A 15,856-nucleotide genomic window follows, 5' to 3' on the forward strand; every position below is an offset into this window, starting at 1 on the left:
GATGATCTTTGTATGTATTCTTTCATGTATTCCCTGCTGTAGATGTTACTTGGTTTAAAGGTAATCTGTCTTGCCTTCTCTCTGTTCAGTGCTACAAGGTCCCATCAGCAGTAACTAGAACTAGCAAGTAGTAAAGTTAGTACTAGTAGTGTTATTGTATGAACTGGTACATGTACATGTATAACCAGAAGTAACACTATTCATGGACACCACCATAAACAATCATGACTTTGGAACGATGAAGTTTGAGGCAGGTATATTTACCAACTTTGCTCTACATTTGAGGGAAACATCTTGCACATCAGGAATTCCAAGGAGAACCAGTTTTGGAGTTGGCATTTCTTACAATATCAGTAATCCCATAAAGTTTGCCTGTCCCTTAAGAAGTCTGCCCATTATGTAGGTTTGCAAAAGTAACATAAAATATTCAATAATCTCTCAAAACAATGATTACACCTATAGGTACAGTAGTATGCTTGAAAATGTACAATAGAGCTTGAACAAATGTCTGTAAAATTGCATATGTGTGTACCATATGCAAGTATATGTACACACTTCTGTTTTTCAAGCAAAACATTTACATTATAGATAGTAATGCTAAAAGCTTCTAAGGAAGTCCTTATTATGCTTTCCTTTGCAACACATTTTGAATAATATGTAAATCCTTTATATCCCCATCATTCGATCCATTACTGCATCATATACAACATAACCATTAATATTGTACCACTTAGATTTCATACATAATCTCATATTTACACAGTACTCTTATATCACTACGACGTCAAAATCATTGTATAGAGCATCCCACTTGGGTGTGACAGCACACACATCTCTCATTCATCGGCCGTGGGGGGATCAGGTCCAGGTCTTCATCATCAGGAATTTCATCCAGCCTGAAACCATCCTTCAAAAGCTGCTTCTTCAGGTCTCCATTGATCTGTTAGTGGTGTGCGAAAATGAACATCATGCAGAGCAAATTGAAAATTTGATTAACGTTATGTAAGAAATATGTATTCTACTCAGCCTTCTCCATGTTGACTCTTCCAGCAACAAAATAAAATTTGGCACATTTCTGCTGCAGGGATAAGCCTGAGAGATGTACATGTGTATGTTGAAAATAATACACCTTCATGCACTGTTTTTAATTGATGCAAAGTAGCTTTTTTGGATAAATGATATGACATATAATTCAATTCCTGCCTTTGTTCAGCTTTAAATATAAAATAGATGATGCAACGGTATAAAATAAGCTTTTGTTTACATCTTTTTTGCAAGCACCATTTGCAAATCAAATCTGTCCATTTACCAGAGATAATGGGTAGTACCAATCTTACCTTAGATGCAGTACTTGGCACTTCAAATTCATCTTCACTGTATAAGAGAAAAGAAGACATGTCATGTGGACAGGTATGTTATCATGGTACTCCTCCCTAACAAACCAAACATGTTCCTTTCAATCTTGTAGTACGAGTACACATATGTAGCTGAGAAAATATGGTCCTTCCAACCTGTCTGTGTCAATCTCCACCAGGGGTCTCTGCTCAGCTGTCCTGTGGTCCATCTCACTAGATAAAGGTGATCTTTCAGGGACTGCTAATCTGTAGGGACATCAAGGGTCAAGATGCAATTGCAATGTACATTGTACCTTCATATTTAGTACGGATTGAGGAACCTAATCTACCAAAATTCTGCATGGTTGGCCTTTGATAAGAGGAAACTTCAAATCCAGAAAGAATCATATACAAACTACTCTCCTTGGAACCTGACTGAAATTGGAAATGTCATAAATCTGTTCCATTCCTCGACCAGTTACTGCTGAGAGAAAATTAATTTAAGCTGCAAAGGGTCTCTCAAGGCCCCTCACATACTGTAATTATGCTGTGTGTGTGCTGCATTTTCTGGGGCATCCCTTTTCAATTTCAATACTTGGACACACTTACACTTGTAACACACCGTATATTTTGCAACTGTATGTACTAATACCATTTTCTATGCAGCCTTAAAAATCAGGTTGTAAAATAAATGACACCAACTCTATATATGTCACTTTCAAGCTATATTTAAAACATAAACCTACCTTGTTATTGGAAGAATCAAAGACTTCTTGGGTTGTTGGTCGATGGGAGGGGCAGGGACTGGCAGGACATGACTCGACTGTTGTACTCTCCTGGTGATTTCTCTTTGTTTCTCTGGACAAGACAAAAAAAAAAGAGAGAATAAAGTGTAATGTGCTTGAACAATAAAAACAATAGGTTACCTTCATAATCTATGCCCACAGTCAAGTAGATAGAAAAACGTATGTCAAATACATCTATGCAGACTATAGTACTACATGTGAACCCAGAAGGAAATGAAGACTAGTATAGTACAACAGTTTAACTTTCTTTATACCATTTATGGTGAACTGACTGACAAACTGCTCTTTTGTATGAACTTGTTGACACTGAATTTGTCATTCCTTTTGTTGTTTAATTAATGTATATGGTCATTGATACATGATATCAATATCAAAATCAAGTTTGTAAGTTACTAACATTACAATTTAAAAACATAAAATTGATATCTCTTTATTATTTGATTACCTATTTTCTTCTGTAACTGGGATGGCCTGATGTTGACTTTGATAGGAGGAAGACTCTTGTGGCCCATGCCATTTGATACCTGCAAAAAAGAAACAGAAAGCTTGCAAAAAACTGCTAACACATGTCTACCCTCTATACTAGATAGAAATGTCATGCTGAAAATGACCCTCCTTGAGACTTGAGTCAGATGTCGTTCTGTGATATTTCTCTCAACTAATCCTTTGGGGAAGGTAACATTTGATCTTGAATAACATTTAAAATACAACTCCCGATGTCACTTCCAATAATGAAATACATAGACTAGAGCTTTCATGTATAGATGGGGCTTTTAGCTTTGAACGATTGATGAATGCGTTTTGCATTGATTGTTTTATCTGGTTTCACCACAGAGTGGCGGGGAAGATAATTGCTTTCAGGGGGCACACCCCAGTTTATTTTGGGTCTCAATTCGATTCTGCATACCCTCAACTCTAGCGACCGTCTCTTTCAGGAAATACCTCTTAAGCCAAAACACTCTGTTTGCAAATGAAGGATATCCCTCTAGCTACGAGAACAAAAGAATTTCAATTTCTTTCACCTCTCACATTTTAGTAAATTTTAGGGGGAAAAAGAATTTTTCGATGAAAAATGATGCCAAAAATTGACCATTTTCACGTGGAATTAAACCCATCACCCAGATTTTAGCCACCGATATGACTTATATGGTCGGAAAGAGAAAACCCTTATGTATTATTAAGAAAAGTATAAAGAAAATCCTAACACTGAGATTATCGCAATAGCCCGTCGCGCGAGGCATAGCTACAGCACCCCCAGAACGCATACAAGGCAAAACTAGGTCAAACCGAAGCACCGCGCTCAGGGCGGAAGGACACCCGGAAGTAAGCCTCGGGCCCGAAATCAATTTTCACCCAAAACACGCCACTTCTTACACTTTCCAGCCATGTTAGTAGTTAATCCCATTTTGCAGCAGATTATGAGAAATGTAAACTCAAACATCAACCATCGGAACCCCTTCGTCACTTTTTTTCCGGGCACTACAGTGGACCCCTGTCGCGGAAGAATTGGTGTGTGCACCGTTAAAGTCAATGCAACCAAGACACTAGGCGTGGGCGTTAACGTTCATGCGCTAGTACAAGTGCAGCTGCCAGCTGGCTTGTTTATCAAAGATGCGACATAAGATTTTAATACTTCCGAGGCAGTATAACCATAGAATGTTTACATGTAAGTACACATGCAATATGACATCAAATGATTGCGAAGCGCCAACATATTTACACTTGTTCCACTATCGACGTAATCAAGCTATTATATAATTATTATTAGAGTAGAGTAGAGTAGAGTTGATTCATGCCGGGTAGGAGTCCTGCTCCAATTTGGGCCGCTCTTCAGTTTTTCATTTTCATTTCATTTTTCATTTCATTTTTCATTATTCATAAATCTAATCTAGGAATCTGCCTATAGCTATGGGCAGGGCCATAATAGGTATGGAAAGTATGGCGGAATGTGGGGAACGTAAAAGTCAACATATCGGTATGAGAATGCTCAAGAACTACAGACAAATAAGAAATGCAGCTAATATACAGCATAACGTACAGCGCTGGCACAGTACATGTAAAACGTCAGGTGGTTCAACCGGAAGGGGGCTGAGTCACTCGTCTGCTTTACCCCACAAAATGTATCATGTTTTACTTACAGCATGTTTAGAAGGACTGGAATTGACAGACGAGCTACCACTTGATGACTCTGGTGTTTCACTTGACATCTTCTCTGTAAATCAAGAACAAATCGCTACAAATGCCATATTTTCCGGACTAGGAAAAATGAACTTCCGTCGCCATCTTTTCTCCAGGGGTCAGCGCATGGCCTGCTGGGAAGGTTAGAACCGCGCATGTGCAGTAATCTCCATGACGACTCCAAAGCTGAAGTGCCGCCATTTTGTCAACCTAGGAAGTTCTGATTCCCTCCTCAAGTAAAAGGCGTTTTCACGTCTTAAAGAGGCACCATGCCGGTTGCAGCGAAACCGGCGCTTAAGAAGGTATGTGTTTGTTAGTTAATCGTGCTAGCAGTTTCTCTCCATAGAGATCTTAGAGATACCTTGTGTTTTTAATTAATCCGTGACTCAGTGTTGATTAGTCCTCGCACAAACTTCACTGGGAAGTTACTAGTAAGTTGTTATATACTAGCACCGCCCCTTACCTTAATAGAAGGTACTGTAATCATCTGATCAGAATGCTTTGAGTTGACTGCAAAGATGGAATGACATCAAATGTTACATTGCAAATGTTCACGTTGGAGTTGTTAAGGGCCCTGGGTAACTACACGTCCAGCCCTTAACAACCAGGGCAACCATCAATTAAGTGCCCTTTTAATTGCCAGAAACACTCTTTAGATTTTAGGTGTGATATTTTGTTTTCATATCTTTATTTCACCGATCTTTCAGCCGGCAGACACCATGTCTAGCCAGGGCATCGCCAGCAAGAAAGCAAGCAAGGGAGGGAAAGGCAAGACTCCCAGGGGAAAGGTAAGAAATGCTGGATTGAGTGATGACAATAGAGCTATGTCAGACTAAAATTTGGAAATCTTTTCACTGTGAACTCTTTTCGTTACCTGTCCTGCCAGGCAAAGGTCTACCTGTCCTAACTATGTGGCTGCTAATGTATACTGATTTCATTTGTACAACACATTTAGTACAACACATTAGTACAACAAATCAAGTTGTAGTGATATTGTATCTGTTCATGGAATGATGATACATGTATTTACTTTCATATAATTTTGACACACATTTTATGCATTTCACTTTCTTTACATAGTATTCCTGAATTAAATGTTCTGCACAGCATGACCACATCATCATAAAAGAGCCTGCATAAAATGGCCTTGTATCCACATGTGTTTGACTCTGATCATTGTTCTCTTGTTGACAGGACATGGATGACATGTCAGAGATGGGGGAGGTGGGAGATGAATGGATGCAGGTAAGTCGTCATAGAAATATTCATATCCTGATTGCTGAGAGGTTCCAACTAATATTGAATCTAGTATGTTTGCATATATTTTCCAAAATTCATTTCTGCAGAGAATGCATGCTGTTCCACACTGTATTAATTATAGTATGGTGATCTTTGAAACTTTTGATGATTGATTGTCTGTCATCATTTACAGCAAAAAACAATGGTGAAGCCAGACGACCAGTTAGAACTGACAGAGCAGGTACGTGTTTCACTGTAACTTTAGATGTCATCATATACCATGTTCCAGTCAATAGCCCCATTCAATGAATATCTAAAGTTGTATTCTGATTCTACAGTACTAGAAACAAATTGGTATAATCTATAAATATATAATATGATATAACCTGGTATGAAAACTGATGAAGCAACGATTACCGTACCAGTTGCATGAAAATGTCCATGATTCAATGTTCCTTCAGAACTTTTATTTTCATAACATATTTCACACTACATTGAAACAGCTCATAGATAAAAAGTATCTCTCATACAGTGACAAGGCATACCGTTATCCATTGGTGAAAACTGATTTGCAACTGATGTTTCAGTACCATGGAGAACAGATGCTGCCCATATGTCTATTATGGTGCTCATGTATGACTTTGTGAAATGACATGTTGTCTACAGGAATTGAAGGAAGAATTCACCCGTATCCTGACAGCCAATAATCCACATGCACCACAGAATATTGTCAGGTTTAGTTTCAAGGTAAGGACAACAGTGTGAGATTACCATGATAGCTTATTTCTAAATGCATGTAATGAATAGACTGAGTGATTAAACATTGATAAATATCATGATTTTGTTTTGAATTTGACACCTATATTTCTCTGATGATACTTTAGTGGGATGAAATGTTGCTATGTTAGTCTTTGTTATCTGGTCTCTCATGGGAATAGATGTACAACTTTACCATCTAGCTGTTTTTGAGGAACACATGCATATTACTAGGGGCAAAGCATTCTACTGTCTTTACCATTTTCCTTGTCTGATTTCCCCAGGAAAAGGTGTTTAAGCAGGTAGCCAGTGTTGACCAGCTAGCGATCCATTTCTCCCTGGATGGAAACATGCTGCACAAAGACTCTGATGAGGCCAGGAGGCAGATGGCTCGAGGTGGTCTCGCTGAAGGTAGGTAATCAAAAACTCAAGTAGACTTTAGATTGTCTGTCACATTTGCAGTTTGGCAAGATCATGGTGTCACATTCCACATGGGTCTGAAGAATGTGCCAAGATGACGGATCAACTTGTTGAAAGTCTGTTGAAGTTGCAATTATTTTCGCCTCACCCTTTGTGTCTTTCCCAGCTCCCAGTGAGCCAACAGTGGCTGAGGGAGAGGAGAAGGCTGGAGAGGCAGCAGCAGAAGGTGGAGAGGGGGAGGCAAAACCTGAGGTTAGCCAGTCTTTAGCCTACCTTATATATATGATTATGTGCCAAAGGTGCATAAACTACATAATCTGAATTAATGTGATATCCTCTGTTATCACATTTTATAGTAGGGAGAAAATGAGCATGTCATATCAATCAGTAAGTCATAAGAACATATATTTAATGGAATAGATGAAACATTGAATGATCCAAGTTGCTCTTGGTTAACCCTATGTTTATTTGCTTCAGGGTGAGGGAGGTGAGGCAGAGAAAGAGGAAGGTGCAACTCAGACGGCACCTGCTGCAAAGGGAGGGGACACCAAGAAACTCACCAACCAGTTCAACTTCAGTGAGAGGGCATCTCAGACCTTCAACAATCCTTACAGGGTAAGACTTTATCTAAGCAGCTCTGTGCCCTATGGCAGTGTTAGTATTTTAAGTAAATGTCTGGAGCACTACACCTTGCATTGGTGCAGAAAATACTCTTGTAGCTTAAACACGACATGTAGTTTCATTGAAGCCTTTAAAGTCCCATGTACTTATCTACAAGCATGCTAAACAGACTTTGCTGACATGTTCTACAGGAGAGAGGCACGCAGACTGAGCCCCCACCTCGCGTGAACTTCTCCTCCACAGCCAACCAGTGGGAGATCTACGATGCTTACGTGGAGGACATCCAACGTCAGGAGAAGTCCAAGGAGAAGAAGGGCTTCCGTGGACAGCAAGAGAGCACCAGCAGGAAGAAGATCTCAGCTATCGAGAGCCAGGTAAGTAATGTGTTCCTCATTGTGCTCTCAATGAGCTTTAATTTTTTTCATTCATAACTGCTTAAGCTAGGTGGGGATATGCAACACTAGTGCTTCCTTACTCTGTTTAAACAGTGTTTAAATATATTAGGGAAAGACTGCTTTGCCTTACTTCTACATATTTGGCCTTCTCCAGGGAGATGACATATCAAGAATCGAGAAGCCTGCCAAGATTCTGGAAAGGATGGTGAACCAAAACACCTATGATGACATTGCACAAGGTATGAATTTGTCTTAAGATTTTTGGTCTGCCTATGATGTTTCAATGTCGGATCCTCTTACATTCATAAGGTAGACATGACTTTGTTCCCTGCAATCAGAATTTGTAGACGGATGGCGGCTATGTCCTGGATTGGATAAATCTGTCCCTTCACCTGTTGTCAGTGATTGTGACATGTATATGCTACTGGCACACATCATTACTTGCTTAATGCCATTGTTACATGAAATGTAATTTTTGAAATCTTTATCAATTTTGTTTTTCTTGCAGACTTTAAGTACTGGGAAGATGTGTCTGATGAGTACAGGGAACAGGAGGGAACCTTACTGCCTCTGTGGAAGTTCAGCTATGAGAAGTCCAAGAGACTTGCCGTCACCTCCCTCTGCTGGTCAGTCAATAGATATTGTTACTCCTTGTAACTATCTTATGTCAAACATGAGCTGCTGGCATGAATTGATGATGCAACTGGGGCATGGATATGTATCTTAACTTCCTTAATAAATGTTTGTACATTCTTTGGTACAATTATATGGTACACAATCATTTACATCACATTTTCCCTTTGTCTCTTACTTCCAGGGATCCCAAGTACAAAGACCTGTTGGCTGTAGGTCATGGCTCATGTAAGTCTGCTACTGTTTCTGCCTCTTGTTTATGTCCTAACTACGTGATAATTTGATGTTGTTGCAAAATAATAGGACGATGCTTAGAAGCATTTCATCTTGAGGATGGTAGTGTTGTACAATCTTAATGTCGCTTCAAGACTATGACAAAGATGATCTGATTATCCTGATGACTCTATTCAGGTTGGGTAGAGGATAAATTTTATTGGCCTTTTCAAGTTGATGGATAATTACCTTTGAATGGAATGGCATCTGCTGCTCTATCTTTCAACAAGATAAACTTTTCACAGTCTCTGTAATATCTCTCTTATAAAAGAACCACTTTATTTTGCATGTTGATGGATGATCGATGATGCCTCTTCTTCAGATGACTTCCTGAAGCAGACCCGTGGTCTGATCTGTCTGTACTCCTTGAAGAACCCGTCCTTCCCAGAGTTCATCTACAACACGGAGACAGGCGTGATGTGCCTGGACATCCACCCGGCCTACCCTCACCTGGTGGCTGTGGGGTTCTATGACGGCAGTGTGGGGGTCTTCAACCTAACGGAGAAGCTACAGGAGCCCATGTACAAGTGTACGGCTAAGGGAGGGAAACATACAGACCCTGTTTGGCAGGTAGGAAACCTTAACTAACTTGAAAAGGTTCCTGACACCATTGTTTTTCAAACTCCTTTGGTTACTTTGAAATCAGACAGACACTGGACACTTTAAATATCAGATAGAAATCTTGAAAGCAGGAGTGGAATATTATTGACATATTACAATATTTGTGCCTTAAGCAGTTGTCCTAGGCTGCATGATAATCAGATATCCCAATAGGTGTTTTTCCATTCCCTTGCAGGTCAAGTGGCAGAAGGATGACTTGGACAACAACATGAACTTTTTCTCCATCGGAGGAGATGGCAGGGTGGTCTCCTGGACTCTGGTCAAGGTGTGGTCACTTGGCTACAAATGAGAAAACACTTAACATGATGTTTTGTTTTTTCTATATGATGAGGAATATATTGCTTTTGACCAGTCCAATGGGTTTGGACCTTTTGGTCTAGTGGTTAGGGCGTTGAGCTGGTGGCCCTGGTTTGATTCCTGGGAGCCAAGGTGTCTCAATACTGAATATGCATGTTTAAAAATATTTTGTGCCCAAAACATTTTGCAAAACTCTACATCCACATTAGATCATTTTACATAATAAGTCATATTTTTTCTCCTCATTTAGAACGAGCTGCTGTGCACAGATGTCATCCTGCTGAAACTGGACGAGTCACCTGCTGACGGAGGTGAAGGTACCCAGCTTTTCACTCTGGGTAAGTATCAACCAGTCTGAGGAAAATCATTCACTACATCAACGTACCAAACAGACATAGATACCAAACAGACATAGATTGTTTGACATAGACCCTGTTAAAACTTTAAAAACAAAAGATAACTTTTAACCTGGAAGTCCAGTAGGCCATCTTGTGTTTGTTTGCATCTGTTTACGTCTTACAATTCTCAAAATTATGCCATAATCTTACGTAGAAATCTTCCTGCTCTATCTACAGGTTGCGGCACAGCCTTTGACTTCCACAAACAGACAGATTACCTGTTCCTGGTGGGGACAGAGGAAGGTAAAATCCACAAGTGCTCCAAGGCCTACTCCAGCCAGTTCCTGGACACCTTCAACGCCCACAACATGGCGGTGCAGTCTGTCCGCTGGAACACCTTCCACCCTAAAATCTTCATCTCCTGCAGCGCAGACTGGACAGTCAAGATCTGGGAGCACACCTCCAACATGTAGGTTATACATGTACTGTATGATATAGAAATTAAAAGAATGAATCCTATGTAATAGGTGGGCTGTAACTTTTCAGTGTATCTTAAAGTTTGTGTCCTTTTAATTTTTTTAAAAATCCTTATAACTTTTTTTAGTGTTATTTCATTTGAAGATTCTGACAGCAGTCTAACCTTAGATTCAATAAGATGTTTTGGCCAGCATTTCTTAAGTTGTTTTCTTGCCATAGGCCACTGTTCACCTTTGACTTGGGCAGTTCTGTGGGTGATGTGGCCTGGGCTCCCTACTCCTCCACAGTGTTTGCTGCAGTCACCTCTGATGGCAAGGTAACAATTGTTTTCTTTTCCTTTTTTTTCTGTAGATGTATTTCGAGAACATTTGTCAGTTTGTGGAAACCATTATGCATCACTTCATGCAGGACTCTGGAATAACCAACTTTTGTTTGTTGTAGGTCCATGTCTTTGACCTGAATGTGAACAAGTATGAGGCCCTGTGTGAGCAGGTTGTTGTGACCAAGAAGAAAACAAAGTTGACTCACATCGAGTTCAACCCCAACTACCCCATGATCATTGTTGGAGATGACAGGTCAGTACAGGCCTCACTTTATTTCGTCCTGTTGACATTTGATAATTCTCTTTTAATTGAGGTTGAGATCATAGTAACATGGGTATTCTATAAGGTGTAAAAATGTGGGGATTTGATCATCTAATTTTGATTTTCTTCATTCTTTTACTTGTACAGGGGCTATGTTACAAGTTTGAAGCTTTCGCCCAACCTTAGGAAGATGCCAAAGGTAATAGAATCAGGTGGCATTGTGCTGCTTTTTTTCTTAATCTTAAAAAAGTTAACAAAAAGGGGCTAAAATGCAAAAACAATATGGCTGTTAGATCCAACACAATACCTTCAGATTTCAAATTTATCTTGTTCCTACCTAGTCATGTTTTGTCAATTGTTTTCATCTGTAGTAGAGTTATGATATATTTGTTTCCGATTGAAAAAGGAGGAGTGCTAGCTACTGTCACTGAAACTATGTTCTTACATTACTGCATGATCTGTTGAAGTTAGATAAGTCAATGCATAATGTATTTGTTGACTGAAATTACTTACTGCCTTCTGCTGAAAAGGTGGATATAATTGGTATGCGCAGAGGACGTAAGGTATGTCAGGACACTGTGGGTTGGTGATAGGATCAGGATGATAACATCACCTCATTTTGGTACACTGATGTAGCATAGCTTGACACAAATTTATTAGCTGTGTTTTAACCACCTGAAATTATGTCACACTGGTGGTAACTTCTACAAAATAATGCCACAGTGAGATAGAAAATGTAACTTTGGATTATAAGTTGCACTCATATGTTGAAATATAAGGAGTACCAAACTTGGCATACAAGGCCCAAGGTATAATGAATCAATCATATAGAAAACTAGATTCCTTTGGTTAAAGTTTTTCTGCTTAGTTTGATAACCTAGCAAACTTTGTTACTGTTGATAAAAAGAAAGTAGTTCATTTGGTCACAGAGAAAAAATCAACTCCCATTTTGGCAGTAGATTGGGAAGAATGTTTGGTCATTTTCTGAAAAAGTCCAACGTCTGCAACACATGTGCCATGTATAAAGTCAAATAGGTGAAAAGTGGCTTCAAGACTGACTTAAGTCTCCTGAAATACATATAAAAACTATGCATATCGACTATGACATAGTAACACAGGTGCCAATTTCGTGTTCTTTGCAGTCACCTGCCAGACAGAGTTTACTGATCAGTAACTATTGAAGAGGGTAATCAGCATTGATTGATTTTGCTTTTTTTCTGTTTTCAGGAGAAGAAAGGTGTGGAGGCAGCAAAGGGACCTGAAGTTGAGATTGCGAAGATGGACAAGCTGCTCTCGCTGGTGCGTGAGCCTCCTCCTGAGAAGAAGTAACATGTTGGAGAGGGTCGGCTTCATCAGGAACAAGCTGGGACATTCTCTTCCAAGACATATTTTCTTCACTGTACAGCCTACAATTGTTACATACTATACTATACTCAATGAGTGACTACATTTGATAGATTCCAAATAAAGCCTAGTAGCTTGTGGAATTTGTAGGCGGAATTCTACTATCATACATTTGAAAAAGGGGTTAAACTTTACAGAAGCAACACAAGAATGAATTGGGACCCAAAAGTTTTGGCTGAAACGCACCAACCTAACCCAATGAATTCCTGTGTTGGTTCCGTTAAAGTTCAGTCCATTGTTTATAATGTCATTTACCAACTCAGATGAACTGCCTTGATGGTACTCTTAGACTAATACATTGTACTTATTATATTTAATTGCCTTTTGTCCTTGGAGTGGTCATTAGCAAGTTCTACTTATGGGTCTGTTTTGTTAGAATTCATTTGTTTATTATTTAGTCAACATTTTGTTATAGTGACTCGACTCTCCAAGAGGTCTGTATACATACACATGTACATGTATATGTACCTGGTCTTCCTTGACTGCTGTTACTATGAGAAAGGTTGAATCTCTACTGAGGACAACCTCTGCCAAATGTATAAGCATCATTTCTAAACACGGATCTTCTATTTGACTGTGACATACAATGTATTTTCATTTTGCTATTAGTGTAAAAAGTGTTACATATTGCATGCAGTTTGGAGACATTTAAATTGGGTTTTCACAGCTAGGTGTTGAAGCAAAATGCCCTCTTTGTTGTCAGTAAGTGATGTATTGCTGCTTGCTGTGAATAGTACATACTATTTCTCTTCTTCAGCTCCATGCTTACTTTGCTTGAGGGGAATTGTAAAATATTATGAAGTATACATGATGTACTGTATATGGCAACTATGACAAATTTTAATCTTTAGATGTTTTGTGACATTTTTGTACATACTGGTATCTGAGCCCAACCTTTCTGGACGTCTTGGACCCACATTTTCTGGATATATTAACTTCACTATTATTATATTTGCATAGAATTTTGAGCTCGATAGATCTACTCCAGTTTAATCATCGACAAGAGCACTTTTCAATAATCAAAAGAAAAATCTAGTTTTGATTTTACAGAGCACAAATAGAAATTCATTAACTTACAACCCTTGGTGGCATCATTCTGCATTTGGTTTTCTTTCAGTATAATGCACAAAGATGATATACAGTGTACAGACTTTCCTGTTCACACCACTGTTTTGTTGGTTGATTTGATGACTTTGAATAAAAAGATATGGTGGATTACATTATGAATGTGACAAAGAATTGTGATATATATACCCACAGAGACCAAAAATATTCATTAACGCTACATAGAATGTTAACTAGAATTCCGCAATTCCTCCCTAGCTGAACATTATCCACTTTATTCTGAGTTCCCAGGAGACACTGTTCGTTCAAGTTGTCTTGGTGGTAACGTACAACACGACGAACGGCCGGTCCTGTTGGCTTCAGAGCGCAGTCATCAAACGTCGTCTTTGTCCATGGTACTGAATAGTCGGTCATTTCGGTATGCCATGGCATGGTATCTCCTGTACATGTGTCAGAAGTGACGGTCACCGGCTTTGTGGATGGGGATACATTTTTGCCGGGGAGAGGAGACTTGTACACTTGAGATAGAGGTCCCCATATCGCATCTGGTTTTGCAAAGTCATGCATCGATACTAGAAAAAAATCGATAAAGACCAAGGCAAAAAATGATTCAGGGAACACCAAAACCTTGTGCAGTTAGCACAGAGATACACACACACGCACACACACAGTAGACGCAAACGGAGCAATAACATTATGGAGTAACTCCGATCAGTGATTATAGTTACATAATTTTGGCCATCTCTGGGATGATTCATGTGAAACATTTAATACGGCCCCATTCTCCCAAGACATCCTCCCGCGAGCTCCCGTAAGGTTGTTTTAACGCCGCGGGAGATTAGCTCTACCGTGGGAGAATACTAGTATACGGCCCCGCGAGAAGTCGAAGCAGGTACTACTAGGCTCTGAGCCTTGCAGGGGGCGGAGCTACCGCTGGCCGATACAAAGTAGCTGTCAATCACCCGTGTTAACAAAGGCGTGTTGACACATGAGCGTGACGTGACCCAGGCCAGGCGTACCGCTATAAACTCTCCAGGTTACGAATGGCGCTGGGGTAGGCAGGGCCACGTATTGTCCTGCTTGGGCCTTTTATTTTTGTTCCAGTTTTGGGGGGAATGCTTTTGTGAGACTGTTGGAGGAACGTGCTAATGATTCGGAACAAGTTGGTTGTGGTCTGATCCATTCCCCGTGGCCCGGGAACGCGTACGATCAGCTGAAGACGGGACCGTTACTCACACCCGGTGTTTACAGTCTACGGTACGTACAAAAATATACCCTCACTTCATCATGTCTAAACATTCCTTGTTCACAATGAAGATGGATCACAATAGGATAACGTTGGCGTGACCCTTGACGTTTCAACACTCACCCTGCTTGCGACAGGTTTCCAAGTTGCAACATTATACGTACTTTACATGCCACACATGATAGCGTTGCTACCGTTTCCTAAAAAGACCCCAAATAATTTGCTAACCACGCCTTAAATGCTTACGTTACATTGTAGCTGATAGACTGCTTGTGCCTCACATACATTTTAAGGTTGCAAATATAATGTAGCTCGTACATGTGAACCGAAAACGTGTACTGTGTAACGTTACGGTTCTTAGCCGCACCAGGTGCTGCGTATTTTATGGTCATTTTTAGCGGACACGCTACCATGGCAACGCGGCACGCCTGATTTAATGTAATAGTAACAGTTTCAGGTGTCAGCCAGCCCTCCCCCTCGTTCCTCTAAACATTCAGTGCTTTTAAAACTTGGCTGTTGAAGTTTAATGATATTGCTAATGCAACAATTTATAAAGTTAAATCTGAATGACCCATAAATTGTTAGAAGTTGATTAATGCATCAATAGAAAAGAGTTAATCATAAGTTGGTATTTACTCCGTGAAGGAGGTCAGGACCTCCGGACGGAGTGTTGTAATCGGCTGATTTTTCATGTTCGCAGTCAAAACACTGGGTTCTCTTTGTGTAATCGGCACGCAATTTTATACGCCGTCTGCGGGCATGCCCGTGTTGATGCACGAATGTGTATTTTTGCCGTTGCTGCTTTCGCGGTCAATGTAATATCGCAGACGCACCCCTACAATTACGAGGCGAATTGGAATGGTCCAGAAAAACGCGTTGTTTGGAATAGCAGTGGGGTTCAAAAAAGTTCATGCAGATACGGGGTGGTTTTTATAAGTGGTTCCAGATGTTTTTGCCCATGGTTAAGAGATGCCAAGTTTTTTGGAAGATGTTCGCAGCCAAAACGCATTCTTCCGTACGTCGCATTTCTGTGTAATTTCGCATGTGGTGTTGCATTATGTCCGGGAGTGATGCACGTCTTTTTATTTTACCGTAGTCTGTTTTGATATTGGAGTAAATGCATATTTTAGAAACATCCCTACTTTTACAATCCTGTGGAATAGGCCGTA

General features: G+C 39.9%; 3 protein-coding genes across 3 annotated transcripts in view; 2 read left to right on the forward strand and 1 right to left on the reverse strand.

Moving 5' to 3' along the window:
• Window positions 1–239: 239 nt before the first annotated feature.
• On the reverse strand, window positions 240–4,460 carry LOC109469728 (protein FAM219A-like). The gene is made up of 6 exons (XM_019768315.1): window positions 4,279–4,460; window positions 2,586–2,664; window positions 2,081–2,192; window positions 1,512–1,601; window positions 1,338–1,374; window positions 240–940 (listed from the first exon to the last, which is right to left on the reverse strand). Exons 1-6 carry the CDS (start codon window positions 4,345–4,347, stop codon window positions 791–793), a joined length of 537 nt encoding a protein of 178 aa, XP_019623874.1. The 5' UTR covers window positions 4,348–4,460; the 3' UTR covers window positions 240–790.
• A 27-nt stretch (window positions 4,461–4,487) lies between these two features.
• Window positions 4,488–13,599, forward strand: LOC109469679 (dynein intermediate chain 2, ciliary-like). Its single transcript, XM_019768233.1, has 20 exons — window positions 4,488–4,620; window positions 5,026–5,106; window positions 5,513–5,563; window positions 5,751–5,798; window positions 6,224–6,304; window positions 6,598–6,724; window positions 6,900–6,985; window positions 7,211–7,348; window positions 7,546–7,728; window positions 7,904–7,988; window positions 8,258–8,375; window positions 8,567–8,610; window positions 8,978–9,225; window positions 9,452–9,541; window positions 9,824–9,911; window positions 10,149–10,380; window positions 10,608–10,704; window positions 10,830–10,963; window positions 11,120–11,171; window positions 12,200–13,599. Exons 1-20 carry the CDS (start codon window positions 4,588–4,590, stop codon window positions 12,299–12,301), a joined length of 2,118 nt encoding a protein of 705 aa, XP_019623792.1. The 5' UTR covers window positions 4,488–4,587; the 3' UTR covers window positions 12,302–13,599.
• Window positions 13,600–14,444: 845 nt separating this feature from the next.
• Window positions 14,445–15,856, forward strand: part of LOC109469625 (G-protein coupled receptor 98-like) — a 32,275-nt gene continuing 30,863 nt past the window's right edge. The window contains exon 1 of the mRNA XM_019768164.1: window positions 14,445–14,698. The gene's annotated coding sequence lies outside the window, so the exon portion shown is untranslated. The remainder of the gene's footprint in view (window positions 14,699–15,856) is intronic.

This window comes from Branchiostoma belcheri, unplaced genomic scaffold (genome assembly GCF_001625305.1).
Source record: "Branchiostoma belcheri isolate BF01 breed outbred unplaced genomic scaffold, Haploidv18h27 scaffold21, whole genome shotgun sequence".
In the NCBI taxonomy this organism is placed as follows: domain Eukaryota; kingdom Metazoa; phylum Chordata; class Leptocardii; order Amphioxiformes; family Branchiostomatidae; genus Branchiostoma; species Branchiostoma belcheri.